This window comes from Coregonus clupeaformis, unplaced genomic scaffold, assembly GCF_020615455.1.
Source record: "Coregonus clupeaformis isolate EN_2021a unplaced genomic scaffold, ASM2061545v1 scaf0126, whole genome shotgun sequence".
Lineage (NCBI taxonomy): Eukaryota > Metazoa > Chordata > Actinopteri > Salmoniformes > Salmonidae > Coregonus > Coregonus clupeaformis.
Genome location: NW_025533581.1, coordinates 462,504 through 480,025, shown reverse-complemented (window position 1 = coordinate 480,025; position 17,522 = coordinate 462,504). Strand labels below are relative to the sequence as shown.

General features: G+C 43.4%; 1 protein-coding gene across 7 annotated transcripts in view; it reads left to right on the top strand.

Moving 5' to 3' along the window:
* The window catches only part of LOC121550240 (oxysterol-binding protein-related protein 8), a 176,387-nt gene that overhangs the window by 127,027 nt on the left and 31,838 nt on the right, over positions 1 to 17,522 (top strand). For all 7 annotated transcript variants that reach the window (XM_045213597.1, XM_045213601.1, XM_045213598.1 and 4 more), the window contains 4 exons: positions 12,907 to 12,977; positions 16,030 to 16,110; positions 16,505 to 16,606; positions 16,891 to 17,094. In XM_045213597.1, coding sequence (XP_045069532.1) covers positions 12,907 to 12,977; positions 16,030 to 16,110; positions 16,505 to 16,606; positions 16,891 to 17,094 — 458 coding nt within the window. The remainder of the gene's footprint in view (positions 1 to 12,906; positions 12,978 to 16,029; positions 16,111 to 16,504; positions 16,607 to 16,890; positions 17,095 to 17,522) is intronic.

Here is a 17,522-nt window from a genome sequence, read left to right as displayed (position 1 = left end):
TCTCTCTCTTTTCTCTCAGTTTTGGTAATGAGATTGTGTTGGTTACATAACCAATCTCCTTTTTGAAGACGGAGGAGACAAACGGTAGAGAGTGTCACTGAGTGTGCCCCGACCCTAGTGCCCTAGACGCTATAATGGAAATAGGAAGGGCCCTTCTAAGTGCACTTGGGGCCTCTTATCTACCTTGTCTCCATGGAGATGAGCTTGTTGAGTGGGTCCTGAGGATGTGTGGGGCCTGAAGGAGCCTCTCAAGGGCCCCTCTCCAGTCTGTTGTCTTTTCATCCCACGACATTGTCCTCGGCTCTCCACAAAATGAGACGTGTTGTTTAAAACATACATCTATATTACATAACGTGTTGTTTAAAACATACATATATATATTACATAACGTGTTGTTTAAAACATACACTACCGTTCAAAAGTTTGGGGTCACTTAGAAATGTCCTTGTTTTTGAAAGAAAAGCATTTGTTTTGTCCATTAGAATAACATCATATTGATCAGAAATACAGTGTAGACATTGTTAATGTTGTAAATGGCTATTGTAGCTGGAAACGGCTGATTTTTTATGGAATATCTACATAGGCATACAGAGGCCCATTATCAGCAACCATCAGTCCTGTGCTCCAATGGCACGTTGTTTGCTAATCCAAGTTTATCATTTTAAAAGGATAATTGATCATTAGAAAACCCTTTTGCAATTATGTTAGCACAGCTGAAACCTGTTGTGCTGATTAAAGAAGCAATACAACTGGCCTTCTTGAGACTAGTTGAGTATCTGGAGCATCAGCAATTGTGGGTTCGATTACAGAATCAAAATGACCAGAAATAAATAACTTTCTTCTGAAACTCGTCAGTCTATTCTTGTTCTGAGAAATGAAGGCTATTCCATGTGAGAAATTGCCAAGAAACTGAAGATCTCGTACAACGCTATGTACTACTTCCTTCACAGAACAGCGCAAACTGGCTCTAACCAGAATAGAAAGAGGAGTGGGAGGCCCCGGTGCACAACTGAGCAACAGGACAAATACATTAGAGTGTCTAGTTTGAGAAATAGACGCCTCACGGGTCCTCAACTGGCAGCTTCATTAAATAGTACCCGCAAAACACCAGTCTCAACGTAAACAGTGAAGAGGCGACTCCGGGATGCTGACCTTCTAGGCAGAGTTGCAAAGTAAAAGCCATATCTCAGACTGGCTAATAAAAATAAAATATTAAGATAGGCAAAAGAACAGACACTGGACAGAGGAAGATTGGAAAAAAGTGTTCTGGATAGACAAATCGAAGTTTGAGGTGTTCGGATCACAAAGAAGAACATTTGTGAGATTCAGACCAAATGAAAAGATGCTGGAGGAGTGCTTGATGCCATCTGTCAAGCATGGTGGAGGCAATGTGATGGTCTGGGGGTGCTTTGGTGGTGGTAAAGTAGGAGATTTGTACAGGGTAAAAGGGATCTTGAAGAAGGAAGGCTATCACTCAATATTGCAACACCATGCCATACCCTGTGGACGGCGCTTAATTGGAGCCAATTTCCTCCTACAACAGGACAATGACCCAAAGCACAGCTCCAAACTATGCAAAAACGATTTAGGGAAGAAGCAGTCAGCTGGTATTCTGTCTATAATGAAGTGGCCAGCACAGTCACCGGATCTCAACCCTATTGAGCTGTTGTGGGAGCAGCTTGACCGTATGGTATGTAAGTGCCCATCAAGCCAATCCAACTTGTGGGAGGTGCTTCAGGAAGCATGGGGTGAAATCTCTTCAGATTACCTCAACAAATTGACAACTAGAATGCCAAAGTTCTGCAAGGCTGTAATTGCTGCAAATGGAGGATTCTTTGACGAAAGCAAAGTTTGAAGTTCACAATTATTATTTCTATTATAAATCATTATTTCTAACCTTGTCAATGACTACATTTCCTATGCATTTTGCTATATTTCCTATTCAAACTAATTTCATGTATGTTTTCATGGAAAGTGACCCCAAACTTTTGAATGGTAGTGTATATATTACATAACGTGTTGTTTAAAACATACATATATATTACATAACGTGTTGTTTAAAACATACATATATATTACATAACGTGTTGTTTAAAACATACATAGTATTTGATCCCCTGCTGATTTTGTACGTTTGCCCACTGACAAAGACATGATAAGTCTATCATTTTAATGGTGGGTTTATTTGAACAGTGAGAGACAGAATAACAACAACAAAAATCCAGAAAAACGCATGTCAAAAATGTTATAAATTGATTTGCATTTTAATGAGGGAAATAAGTATTTGACCCCACTGCAAAACATGACTTAGTACTTGGTAGGCAAAACCCTTGTTGGAAATCACAGAGGTCAGACGTTTCTTGTAGTTGGCCACCAGGTTTGCACACATCTCAGGAGGGATTTTGTTCCACTCCTGTTTGCAGATCTTCTCCAAGTCATTAAGGTTTCGAGGCTGACGTTTGGCAACTCGAACCTTCAGCTCCCTCCACATCTTTTCTATGGGATTAAGGTCTGGAGACTGGCTAGGCCACTCCAGGACCTTAATGTGCTTCTTCTTGAGCCACTCCTTTGTTGCCTTGGCCGTGTGTTTTGGGTCATTGTCATGCTGGAATACCCATCCACGACCCATTTTCAATGCCCTGGCTGAGGGAAGGAGGTTCTCACCCAAGATTTGACGGTACATGGCCCCGTCCATCGTCCCTTTGATGCAGTGAAGTTGTCCTGTCCCCTTAGCAGAAAAACACCCCCAAAGCATAATGTTTCCACCTCCATGTTTGACGGTGGGGATGGTGTTCTTGGGGTCATAGGCAGCATTCCTCCTCCTCCAAACACGGCGAGTTGAATTGATGCCGAAGAGCTCGATTTTGGTCTCATCTGACCACAAGACTTTCACCCAGTTCTCCTCTGAATCATTCAGATGTTCATTGGCAAACTTCAGACGGCCCTGTATATGTGCTTTCTTGAGCAGGGGGACCTTGCGTGCGCTGCACGATTTCAGTCCTTCACGGCGTAGTGTGTTACCAATTGTTTTCTTGATGACTATGGTCCCAGCTGCCTTGAGATCATTGACTAGATCCTCCCGTGTAGTTCTGGGCTGATTCCTCCATTCTCATGATCATTGCAACTCCACGAGGTGAGATCTTGCATGGAGCCCCAGGCCGAGGGAGATTGACAATTCTTTTGTGTTTCTTCCATTTGCGAATAATCGCACCAACTGTTGTCACCTTCTCACCAAGCTGCTTGGCAATGGTCTTGTAGCTCATTCCAGCCTTGTGTAGGTCTACGATCTTGTCCTTGACATCCTTGGAGAGCTCTTTGGTCTTGGCCATGGTGGAGAGTTTGGAATCTGATTGATTGATTGCTTCTGTGGACAGGGGTCTTTTATACAGGTAACAAACTGAGATTAGGAGCACTCCCTTTAAGAGTGTGCTCCTAATCTCAGCTCGTTACCTGTATAAAAGTCATACTTATTTCCCTCATTAAAATGCAAATCAATTTATAACATTTTTGACATGCGTTTTTCTGGATTTTTGTTGTTGTTATTCTGTCTCTCACTGTTCAAATAAACCTAGCATTAAAATGATAGACTGATCATTTCTTTGTCAGTGGGCAAACGTACAAAATCAGCAAGGGATCAAATACTTTTTTCCCTCACTGTATATTACATAACATGTTGTTTAAAACATACATATATATTACATAACGTGTCGTTTAAAACATACATATATATTACATAACGTGTTGTTTAAAACATACATATATATTACATAATGTGTTGTTTAAGACATACATATATATATATTACATAATGTGTTGTTTAAAATAAACATATATATTACATAATGTGTTGTTTAAAACATACATATATATTACATAACGTGTTGTTTTGACACCCAACAGCAGCTTTAGATTGTGCTTGTGAGACCATCAATCTTGTAATAAGCATTCTATTTCATAGGCCTAATATATATTGTTATTGTTGACAACCATCAAAAGTAGCTTTTGGTTGTGCTGTGTATGTTGAGGTGGTTGTGGTAGGACATCTCAGGAGACCTATCATATGCCCTTATGTCTAATTGAATTGGTAGTCCCTGAATCGTTTTAAGTAATTCATATTCATTGTATTGATGGGTATGAGTAGAATCCACACCAGAGCATTGTTCTCTGGTGCTAAACGTGTTCCTTCTCCACTTGTTAATGACATAACGTGCGTTTTACAACGGGCATTAATTGGTCATCGATGAAGACAGAAGCCGTCTCTCTGTTGTTTGTTTTATAGCGGGAGAGCTGCTTCATGCTGGAGCCACCCGAATGATTTGAAGCTTGGTACCACGCTGATTTATCCTTGTAATACAGCGTTGGAAAGCTTAGAACGAGCAATAAATCTCTCCTCGTAAAATGTAATAAATAACATTGATCGGTAGCTATGATACTCTGCAGCTTTCCAGCCCAGGCCTACAGTATGCTATGAATGATTATCTACGCCGCTGCAGTCCATCTTTAAAAGCTTTAGCATTTCTCACTAATGGACACATTTTGACTTAGTAAGGGAATGAGTACTTCATAATCCCGTTAGTTTGAAGTTTCTCAACAGAAAGGCATTTAGCGATAAATCCCTGAAGAGGACCTGTCTAGATCGACAGAATCTGTTAATGTCATATCTCAGATCAGACGTTGACGTTGATCTATGCACTGTTTGGTTCCAGGCTGGTTGTTTGAGCAGCTTAACCTTGGATCTCGCTCTTCTCTTAATGGCTGCTGTGAGTGCAGCAGATTGAGAACGTCCTCTCTGACTCTGTATCGTGGCAATGTTCCTCCTGTTAGTGTTCCGGCAATCTGCTTTGGCACAGACAAGGTCCTATTTCTCTCTTCTCTCTGTGTGTGTGTGTGTGTGTGTGTGTGTGTGTGTGTGTGTGTGTGTGTGTGTGTGGAGTGTGTGTAATTGAGGCTTCGCACCAGGGGGCTGTGTCAATCACAGCTCATTTTCAATCAGATGTTGTCAATCTCACCCCAGTGAAACAGAAACAACACTTTAAGACAGCTGTCATACTGATCTGCTTTTCAGACTGCTAAGATCTAGGATGCATCCCAAATGGCACCCTATTCCCTATATAGTGCACTACATTTTCCCAGAGTCCTATGGGCCCTAAAGAGAATGGGGTGCCATTTGGGATGCAGCCCTAATTAATTATTCACAAGCCCCCTTGCTGTGCAACATGCAGGTGATTGAACTCACTCATGTGGTGAACACACTTGAACTTCCCTACTTTCATCTTAGTGGGAGAATTTAGACATATGGAATTAGTCGGCTATTTGTTTCTATTATGAGGGGTTTTAGCCCTTGAGAGATAAATCCCATGTTATCTCTGAAAGTGCAGTAACTTTCCAAATACCAATGTAACTGTGTGTACCATCTGCATCCTCAAATCTGGCACCCTATTCCCTATATAGTGTGTAGGGAATAGGGTACGATTTAGGACTTAGCCTGACTCATAAACCAAACTAGATCTGGAACTGACCTCACGATATGATGTTATCACTATACCAAATACCTTGTACCGCTGCACATTGATCTGGTACTGGTACTCCCTGTATATACAGTGCCTAGCAAAAGTATTCATCCCCCTTGGCGTTTTTCCTATTTTGTTGCATTACAACCTGTAATTTAAATTGATTTTTATTTGGATTTCATGTAATGGACATACACAAAATAGTCCAAATTGGTGAAGAGAAATTAAAAAAATAACTTGTTTAAATAAATTCAAAAAAATAAATAACGGAAATGTGGTGCGTGCATATGTATTCACCTCCTTTGCTATGAAGCCCCTAAATAAGATCTGGTGCAACCAATTACTTTCAGAAGTCACATAATTAGTTAAATAAAGTCCACCTGTGTGCAATCTAAGTGTCAAATGATCTGTCACATGATCTCAGTATATATACACCTGTTCTGAAAGGCCCCAGAGTCTGCAACACCACTAAGCAAGGGGCACCACCAAGCAAGCGGCACCATGAAGACCAAGGAGCTCTCCAAACAGGTCAGGGACAAAGTTGTGGAGAAGTACAGATCAGGGTTGGGTTATAAAAAAATATCTGAAACTTTGAACATCCCACGGAGCACCATTAAATCCATTATTAAAAAATGGAAAGAATATGGCACCACAACAAACCTGCCAAGAGAGGGCCGCCCACCAAAAATCACAGACCAGGCAAGGAGGGCATTAATCAGAGAGGCAACAAGAAGACCAAAGATAACCCTGAAGGAGCTGCAAAGCTCCACAACGGAGATTGGAGTATCTGTCCATAGGACCACTTTAAGCCGTACACTCCACAGAGCTGGGCTTTACGGAAGAGTGGCCAGAAAAAAGCCATTGCTTAAAGAAAAAAATAAGCAAAAATGCCAAAAGGCATGTGGGAGACTCCCCAAACATATGGAAGAAGGTACTCTGGTCAGATTAGACTAAAATTGAGCTTTTTGGCCATCAAAGAAAATGCTATGTATGGCGCAAACCCAACACCTCTCATCACCCCGAGAACACCATCGGCAGGGACTGGGAAACTGGTCAAAATTGAAGGAATGATGGATGGCACTAAATACAGGGAAATTCTTGCGGGAAACCTGTTTCAGTCTTCCAGAGATTTGAGACTGGGACGGAGGTTCACCTTCCAGCAGGACAATGACCCTAAGCATACTGCTAAAGCAACACTCGAGTGGTTTAAGGAGAAACATTTAAATGTCTTGGAATGGCCTAGTCAAAGCCCAGACCTCAATCCAATTGAGAATCTGTGGTATGACTTAAAGATTGCTATACACCAGCGGAACCCATCCAACTTGAAGGAGCTGGAGCAGTTTTGCCTTGAAGAAAGGCAACAATCCCAGTGGCTAGATGTGCCAAGCTTATAGAGACATACCCCAAGGGACTTGCAGCTGTAATTTCTGCAAAAGGTGGCTCAACAAAGTATTGACTTTGGGGGGGTGAATAGTTATGCACGCTCAAGTTCTGTTTTTTTGTCTTATTTCTTGTTTTTTTTTCACAATAAAAAAATATTGTTCATCTTCAAAGTGGTAGGCATGTTGTGTAAATCAAATGATACAAACCCCCCAAAAATCTATTTTAATTCCAGGTTGTAAGGCAACAAAATAGGGCAAATGCCAAGGGGGGTGTGAATACTTTCGCAAGCCACTGTAGCTCCACATTGATTTGGTACTGGTACTCCCTATATGCAGTCGGAAGTTTACATACACTTAGGTTGGAGTCATTAAAACTTGTTTTTCAACCACTCCACAAATTTCTTGTTAACAAACTATAGTTTTGGCTAGTCGGTTAGGACATCTACTTTGTGCATGACACAAGTAATATTTCCAACAATTGTTTACAGTCAGATTATTTCACTTATAATTCAATGTATCACAATTCCAGTGGGTCAGAAGTTTATATACACTAAGTTGACTGTGCCTTTAAACAGCTTGGAAAATTCCAGAAAATGATGTCATGGCTTTAGAAGCTTCTGATAGGCTAATTGACATCATTTGAGTCAATTGGAGGTGTACCTCCAATCAATATAGAACCCCAAGTCATTCTCAAACTGCCTCAAATAGCTCCTTTGTTCCACCCCCCATACACGCCGAGACCGGCTCAATCGGTGCCTCCAGTGATGCTATCTCTTTCATTGTTACCCAATGCTTAGGTTTACCTCCACTGTACTCATATCCTTGTCTGTACATAATGCCCTGAATCTATTCTACAACGCCCGGAAATCTGCCCCCTTTATTCTCTGTACCCAACGCACTAGAAGACCAGTTCTTAAAGCCTTTAGCCGTATCCTTATTCTAGTCCTCCTCTGTTACTCTGGTGATGTAGAGGCTAACCCAGGCCCTGCAGCCCCCAGTATCACTCCTACTCCCCAGGAGCTATCATTTGTTCACTTCTGTAACCGTAAAAGCCTTGGTTTTCTGCACGTTAACATCAGAAGCCTCCTTCCTAAGTTCGAGTTATTCACTGCGTTAGCACACTCCGCCAACCCTGATGTTCTAGCAGTGTCTGAATCCTGGCTTAGGAAGGCCACCAAAAATTCAGAAATGTCCATCCCCAACTACAACATTTTCCGTTTAGATAGAACTGCCAAAGGGGGTGGAGTTGCAATCTACTGGAGAGATAGCCTGCAGAGCTCTATCATACTATCCATGTCTGTGCCCAAACAGTTTGAGCTCCTACTTCTAAAAATCCACCTTTCCAGAAAGAAGTCTCTCACTGTTGCCGCTTGCTACAGACCCCCCTCAGCCCCCAGCTGTGCCCTGGACACCATATGTGAATTGATTGCCCCCCATCTATCCTCATAGTCCGTACTGCTTGGTGACCTAAACTGGGATATGCTTAACACCCAGGCCATCCTACAATCCAAACTAGATGCCCTCAATCTCACACAAATTATCAAGGAACCTACCAGGTACAACCCTAAATCCGTAAACATGGTCACCCTCATAGATATCATCCTGACTAACTTACCTTCTAAATACACCTCCGCTGTCTTCAACCAGGATCTCCGCGATCACTGCCTTATTGCCTGCGTCCGTAACGGGTCCGCGGTCAAACGACCACCCCTCATCACTGTCAAACGCTCCCTAAAACACTTTAGCGAGCAGGCCTTCCTAATTGACCTGGCCCAGGTATCCTGGATGGATATCGATCTCATTCCGTCAGTAGAGGATGCCTGGTTCTTTAAAAGTGCTTTCCTCTCAATCTTAAATAAGCATGCCCCATTCAAAATATTCAGAACTAAGAACAGATATAGCCCCTGGTTCTCCTCAGACTTGACTGCCCTTGACCAGCACAAAAACATCCTGTGGCGTACTGCATTAGCATCGAATAGCCCCCGCGATATGCAACTTTTCAGGGAAGTTAGGAACCAATATACACAAGCAGTTAGGAAAGCAAAGGCTAGCTTTTTCAAACAGAAATTTGCATCCTGTAGCACTAACTCCAAAACGTTTTGGGATACTGTAAAGTCCATGGAGAATAAGAGCACCTCCTCCCAGCTGCCCACTGCACTGAGGCTAGGAAACACTATCACCACCGATAAATCTACAATAATCGAGAATTTCAACAAGCATTTTGCTATGGCTGGCCATGCTTTCCACCTGGCTACCACTACCCCGGCCACCAGCTCTGCACCCTCCGTTGCAACTTGCCCATGCCCCCCCGCTTCTCCTTCACACAAATTCAGACAGCTGATGTTCTGAAAGAGCTGCAAAATCTGGACCCCTACAAATCATCTGGGCTAGACAATCTGGACCCTTTCTAAAAATAGCCGCCGAAATTGTCGCAACCCCTATTACTAGCCTGTTCAACCTCTCTTTCGTAACGTCTGAGATCCCCAGAGATTGGAAAGCTGCCGCGGTCATCCCCCTCTTCAAAGGGGGTGACACTCAGAGGAGCCTCTTAAAGAAGAAGTTACAGGTCTGTCATAGTTGATGTGTAACTATGATGAAAATTACAGGCCTCTCTCATCTTTTTAAGTGGGAGAACTTGCACAATTGGTGGCTGACTAAATACTTTTTTCCCCCACTGTATATATATTTTCTGTTGTATTTTTGACTTTATGTTTTGTTTTACCCCATATGTAACTCTGTGTTGTTGTTTTTATCGCACTGCTTTGCTTTATCTTGGCCAGGTTGCAGTTGTAAAAAAATAAAACCTGTGGATGTATTTCAAGGCCTACCTTCAAACTCAGTGCCTCTTTGCTTGACGTCATGGGAAAATCAAAAGAAATCAGCCAAGACCTCAGAAAACAAATTGTAGACCTTCCCAAGTCTGGTTCGTCCTTGGGAGCAATTTCCAAACGCCTGAAGGTACCACGTTCATCTGTACAAACAATAGTACGCAAGTATAAACGCCATGGGAACACGCAGCCGTCATACTGCTCAGGAAGGAGACGCGTTCTGTCTCTTAGAGATTAACGTACTTTGGTGCGAAAAGTGAAAATCAATCCCAGAACAGCAGCAAAGGACCTTGTGAAGATGCTGGAGGAAACAGGTACAAAAGTATCTATATCCACAGTAAAACGACTCCTATATCGACATAACCTGAAAGGCCGCTCAGCAAGGAAGAAGCCACTGCTCCAAAACCGCCATAAAAAAGCCAGACTACGGTTTGTAACTGCACATGGGGACAAAGATTGTACTTTTTGGAGAAATGTCCTCTGGTCTGATGAAACAAAAATATAACTGTTTGGCCATAATGACCATCGTTATGTTTGGAGGAAAAAGGGGGTTGCTTGCAAGCCGAAGAACACCATCCCAACCGTGAAGCACGGGGGTGGCAGCATCATGCTGTGGGGGTCCTTTGCTGCAGGAGGGACTGGTGCACTTCACAAAATAGATGGCATCATGAGGAAGGAAGATTATGTGGATATATTGAAGCAACATCTCAAGACATCAGTCAGGAAGTTAAAGCTTGGTCGCAAATGGGTCTTCCAAATGGACAACGACCCCAAGCATACTTCCAAAGTTGTGGCAAAATAGCTTAAGGACAACAAAGTTAAGGTATTGGAGTGGCCATCACAATGCCCTGACCTCAATCCTATAGAAAATGTGTGGACAGAACTGAAAAAGCGTGTGCGAGCAAGGTTTGACCCAAGTTAAACAATTTAAAGGCAATGCTACCAAATACTAATTGAGTGTATGTAAACTTCTGACCCACTGGGAATGTGATGAAAGAAATATAAGCTGAAATAAATCATTCTCTCTACTATTATTCTGACATTTCACATTCTTAAAATAAAGTGGTGATCCTAATTGACCTAAGACAGGGAATTTTTACTAGGATTAATGTCAGGAATTGTGAAAAACTGAGTTTAAATGTATTTGGCTAAGGTGTCAAGCTGAACCTCGGCAAGACGGAGCTGCTCTTCCTCCCGGGGAAGGACTGCCCGTTCCATGATCTCGCCATCACGGTTTACAACTCTGTTGTGTCCTCCTCCCAGAGTGCGAAGAGCCTTGGCGTGACCCTGGACAACACCCTGTCGTTCTCCGCTAACATCAAGGCGGTGACCCGATCCTGTAGGTTCATGCTCTACAACATTCGGAGAGTACGACCCTGCCTTACACAGGAAGCGGCACAGGTCCTAATCCAGGCACTTGTCATCTCCCGTCTGGATTACTGCAACTCGCTGTTGGCTGGGCTCCCTGCCTGTGCCATTAAACCCCTACAACTCATCCAGAATGCCACAGCCCGTCTGGTGTTCAACCTTCCCAAGTTCTCTCACGTCACCCCGCTCCTCCGCACACTCCACTGGCTTCACTGGCTTCCAGTTGAAGCTCGCATCTGCTACAAGACCATGGTGCTTGCCTACGGAGCTGTGAGGGGAACGGCACCTCCGTACCTTCAAACGAGGGCATTGCGTTCATCCACCTCTGGCCTGCTGCCCCCCCTAGCTCTGCGGAAGCACAGTTCCCGCTCAGCCCAGTCAAAACTGTTCGCTGCTCTGGCACCCCAATGGTGGAACAAGCTCCCTCACGACGCCAGGACAGCGGAGTCACTCACCACCTTCTGGAGACACTTGAAACCCCACCTCTTTAAGGAATACCTATTGTAAAGTGGTTATCCCACTGGCTATAAGGTGAATGCACCAATTTGTAAGTCGCTCTGGATAAGAGGGTCTGCTAAATTACGTAAATGTAAATGTATTGTGAATGTGTATGTATACTTCCGACTTCAACTGTATTGCTCCACATTGATCTGGTACTGGTACTCCCTGTATATAGCTCCACATTGATCTGGTACTGGTACTCCCTGTATATAGCTCCACATTGATCTGGTACTGGTACTCCCTGTATATAGCTCCACATTGATCTGGTACTGGTACTCCCTGTATATAGCTCCACATTGATCTGGTACTGGTACTCCCTGTATATAGCTCCACATCGATCTGGTACTGGTACTCCCTGTATATAGCTCCACATTGATCTGGTACTGGTACTCCCTGTATATAGCTCCACATTGATCTGGTACTGGTACTCCCTGTATATAGCTCCACATTGATCTGGTACTGGTACTCCCTGTATATAGCTCCATTCTTGTGTATTTCTTTATTATTATAATTTTAAAACTCTGCATCGTTGGGAAAGGGTCGTAAGCAAGCAATTCACTGTAAAGTCTACACCAATTGTATTCGGCGCATTTGATTTGATACTTATGTGCAAATACTCACGATTCTCACAATTCTATATGTATTGCGATTCTCACGATTCTGTATGTATTGCGATTCTCACGATTCTATATGTATTGCGATTCTCACGATTCTATATGTATTGCGATTCTATATGTATTGCGATTCGATACTGTGATTTTATTGCTATTTGATGTTCTGAACATATTGCTCACCGTATGTCTGCTGCAGAGACAAGAGAGAGCATGAGAAAATGAGTTTTGATTGGTCAGGGAAATAAAAGTGCTGAAAAGTAATACTGAAGTTTTGGCGCAGGTACAGCCAACTAGCGCTAGCTATCTCTTCCTACAGTAGCGCTATTTTGAGTCAAAGGCTTGCTACTTTGAGTCAAATGTCGAATAATATTGTGATATGTAACTATACATTTTTTCCCCATCACTAATCCAAATGATATTATCAATCTATAACTGTGTGCCTCTGTGACTGTCCTTCCTGCCTGTGCGCTCATTACAAAATGCTAGAAGCCGACGGACGGTGTTAGGTGGCTCTGGGGTAAAGTTTCCCCTAGGTACAGATCTAGGATCAGCTTCCCCTCCCCCAATCCGAACCTTAACCATTTGTGGGGGAAATGCAAAACTGACCCAAGATCAGAGTCTAGGGGCAACTAAACCCTACACCATTTCAGTGCTTCAGGTACACATGGAGGACATTCGTGCTGATTGGTTTCTCTCTTTTCAGGTTTCGACCGGGGGAAAGAAGATTCCCTGCCTCCGAAAGAGGACTCCTCTCACTCCATATCCAAGAGCAAGGTACGGTCCAAAAATACACCCCAAACTTCCTCTCCTCTCCCAGCTCTTCTCTCCTTTCTCTCTTTACAGGACGTACAAGGACAGAAAACATACCCATCCACTCTCTCTGAAGCAGAAACTTTTAAAATCGACTTTCTCTCTATGGCCAAAGTCCCCAACCATTAAAGCTTCATGCTCTACCATTGATTCTATATGAACAAGCAGCAGAAGTTGTAGGAAAGGGGGTCAGGGAGGGTGCTGATGAAATCCCATTTCAGTGTGTAAGACATAGTTCTAATGAGACCAGAGAGTTAGGGAGTTACTGTAAAAGAACAAGCCAACAACTTCAACCTCGCCATGGGTGAGAGCTTCATTCATTATTAATCACATGTACATCAAACACAGAAACCCAACCATTCCAGACCAGGCCTCTCTCAACAGAACGCCATGTTCAATTTCCAATGAGAACTAAGGCCTAGGGTTTCAAAATTCTGGTTACTTTTCCAAAAATCCCAGTTTTTCTAGAAATCCTGGTTGGTGGATTTCTTGCTTATTCCCTGCTGGTTTCTGGAAAATTCATTTATTTTTTGCCTGACTTTTGCAACTCTAATCAGGCCTCAGCTAAGTTCATACATATCAAGCCTGTTATGCCATGCTATCATTACTGATGTAGAGAGGATTGGAGTGAGTTGTTTTCTTTTTTATAGGGGTGGGGGAGTCCTCGTATTTCTATTGTATTTTATTGAATAGGAGAGAGAAAGAGAGGAGAGTGTGCTGAAATAGCAGTGGGCTGGATTTGAACCCATGCTGCAGCAGTATATTTGTTCCATAGGCAGCGGCTTAGACCTATAGAGCACCCCAGGCCAAGAGGGAGTTGTCTTCTGAGTCACGCCAGTGTTGTTGGGATTGGACTGGGATTTGAATAAAGCCGCGTTTTTATTTAGTTTCTATTATGTTTTTCCAATAATAAAACAGTGACAGCATAAATACAGACAGACATACCTATAGACATAAAGACAGACAGACAGACATACACTACCATTCAAAAGTTTGGGGTCACTTAGAAATGTCCTTGTTTTCCATGAAAACATACATGAAATGAGTTTGAATAGGAAATATAGCAAAATGAATAGGAAATGTAGTCATTGACAAGGTTAGAAATAATGATTTTTAATAGAAATAATAATTGTGTCCTTCAAACTTTGCTTTCGTCAAAGAATCCTCCATTTGCATTAATTAAAGCCTTGCAGACCTTTGGCATTCTAGTTGTCAATTTGTTGTGGTAATCTGAAGAGATTTCACCCCATGCTTCCTGAAGCACCTCCGACAAGTTGGATTGGCTTGATAGGCACTTACATACCATACGGTCAAGCTGCTCCCACAACAGCTCAATAGGGTTGAGATCCGGTGACTGTGCTGGCCACTCCATTATAGACAGAATACCAGCTGACTGCTTCTTCCCTAAATAGTTATTGCATAGTTTGGAGCTGTGCTTTGGATCATTGTCCTGTTGTAGGAGGAAATTGGCTCCAATCAAGCTCCGTCCACAGGGTATGGCATGGCGTTAACATCTCTCACTCTCTTTGCCTCAAGACACCGTGTTGAGTTAGCAGTGCTTGGGTTTTGATGCAGCGTGCATATCATGAGCACCCCACGTAGGCTAATCAAATGCCGCTGCCAAGGGTGACTAGATAGTTGAAAGACGTGTTGTGTAACGATCTTCAAAGCTATCAACTGAGACAAGTTTTTGATGGTTCTTCACTGTCCTCAGTTTAATCCTCCACTGAAAACTTTGATGAACTTCTTTAAAACTTTGGGTTGATTTGTAGTCTTCAAAACCTGCAGCGGCACGTCCCACCTTAATACAGTACCTAATCAAGGTAGTCCTCAACATTTTCAACCAAACCTTTTCTGTTCTTGTTTTCAAATGAGTTCCACATAAATGTACAAAATTCAGACAGAACAGAAAATAACTAGACCAATCAGTCAGACAGACAAAGAGAGAGTGAGAGAGTGGAGCTGTTTACCCAATGTTAGGCGCTGCTGTTGAATTTAGAGTTTGGATGGTAGGTGTTAGAATACTCCTCTCCTCTTTACTCCAGTCCCCTCCTCTTTACTCCAGTCCTCTCCGTTCCCCCCCTCCCCCTACCTGTGTTGTCTGATGCGTTAAGTGGCCCTGCCTCATGAAACTCTCACCGTGCTCTCTCTGTCTACTCAATCCTAATGGAACTATATTAGGCCCTGGGTTCAGCTAAGAGTCATGCCTGTGTAGAATCCACCTCCTTCATTAGCGTTAGCCAAGCTATCGCGGGACTAAACAAAGGGCTTGCCAGACTGAGCAGGGCATAAGGTAGGGCCCACAGCGTTGTTCCTGGTAGCCTCAACTGAGACTGCTATTACTATTGCAGGAGCCACGTTTGGGTCTGTTTTTGTGGTGGTATTAGAGGTCTGATGTTGTCTTCAAGGCGTAAGGATACTCTGAAGGCTCCTTTATTGGATCCACTTCAAAAGACAAAAAAGCAGGGGGTTGTTTTAAACGAAGGGCGCCTCCGGACTCCAGATGAGTGTGTGTACCTAGAATGTTTGCATAAATGCTCCATTGACATCAATATATGACTGGTGCTAAAGTTTGAGTGGTGCCCAGCCATCTCTAATACAGTAGTCTATTGGATGTGAATAATGGTTTCCTAGGGACTCAAAGTGCTTTACATAGTAAGAGAAACTCACCTCATCCATCCGCCAATACACCCACCAGGGTGTAGCACCCACCCACCCCATTTTGAGCCAGACAGCTCCCCAGTTTGAGCCAGACAGCTCCCCATTTTGAGCCAGACAGCTCCCCATTTTGAGCCAGACAGCTCCCCATTTTGAGCCAGACAGCTCCCCAGTTTGAGCCAGACAGCTCCCCATTTTGAGCCAGACAGCTCCCGACATGCTCATCACATCCATTAATATAGTAAGACTTCTGTCCTAATGTGACCAGATGGAAACTGTTGGTCTCACAGGTTAGCAGGGTACTAGTGAGCCATTCCCAGCCGGCTATAAGCTCACTTTCTCCTCCATGTCTCCACAGTCCGAGTCCAAGCTCTACAATGGCTCCGACAAGGATGTCTCGGCATCCGGGAACAAGCTCACCAAGAAGGAGTCGCTCAAGGTAAGTAGGGAGACTAACAGCAGAGACCAGCCTAAGGATGATCTTATAGTAAGTAGCTTTGTAAGAGTCAGAACGTCCCTTGGGGCAGGAGCCTGTTTCTGTAGCGTGAGGCAGCTTGATGTACACCCCCCTGGACAGGACGCTAGACGTTCGGGGAAACACTAGCATGATGTTTGTGTGTGGCCCCTGCAGGTACAGCTAGGGGAAACACTGTAGCATGATGTTTGTGTGGCCCCTGCAGGTACAGCTAGGGGAAACACTGTAGCATGATGTTTATGTGTGGCCCCTGCTGGTTCAGTTAGGGGAAACACTGTAGCATGATGTTTGTGTGTGGCCCCTGCAGGTACAGCTAGGGGAAACACTGTAGCATGATGTTTGTGTGTGGCCCCTGTAGGTACAGAAGAAGAACTACCGTGAGGAGAAGAAGAGAGCCACCAAGGAGCTCCTCAGCACCATCACAGACCCCTCTGTTATTGTCATGGCTGACTGGCTCAAGGTTCGACATGCCCCTGCTTTTTGTTTTTGGACTGTACACGACGTGGGCCATGTGCTGCAATTACTAGAATATTAATGTACAAGCAACAAACTATAAAGATAAGATTATGCTATAATCTGCTGAAGTTTCTCCAGAAACTGCCCTTGTTTATAGAAGTTTATCCCCCCCAAAAAAATATATATATATTTGAACATTTTCACAATTCCAATAGTTTATTAGATATTATGATATTTAGTGTCTTCTATGTCTGAGTGTGTGTGTTTGTCCATGTGCCTGCACCTCAGATCCGGGGTACTCTGAAGAGCTGGACCAAGCTGTGGTGTGTGCTGAAGCCGGGGGTTCTGCTCATCTACAAGACCCATAAGAACGGCCAGTGGGTGGGCACGGTGCTGCTCAACGCCTGCGAGCTCATCGAGAGACCCTCAAAGAAGGATGGCTTCTGTTTCAAACTATTCCACCCGCTGGAGCAGTCCATCTGGGCAGTCAAGGTAATAATAATATTAATAATGTATTTATTTTATACAGAGCTTTTCATTACAAACAGCGTCTCAAAGTCGCTTTAAAAACAACGAAAACGTATTCAAGGTGACCTGGCACTCTTGGGCAATGGCTTCCACAGCTTCAGATGATAATAATGATGAGATTGGGAGCGATGGAGTTTCTAGACAGATAGGAGTTGAGACAGTTCAGACATGCACTATGTCCTTAGGTAGGGGAGACATCATTTAATTTAGTGGAGTGGTATGTGCACATCCATAAACACATCCATAAAAGCCACTTGTCCAAGGTGCTGGATCAGACAGGATAATGTAGAACAAAAATATAAATCTGTCTGCACACTGGTATAATACTGTGGTATAATACTGCCTAAGTACATTTTTGTTCAGACATCATTAAATTACTAGCCTGGGTACCA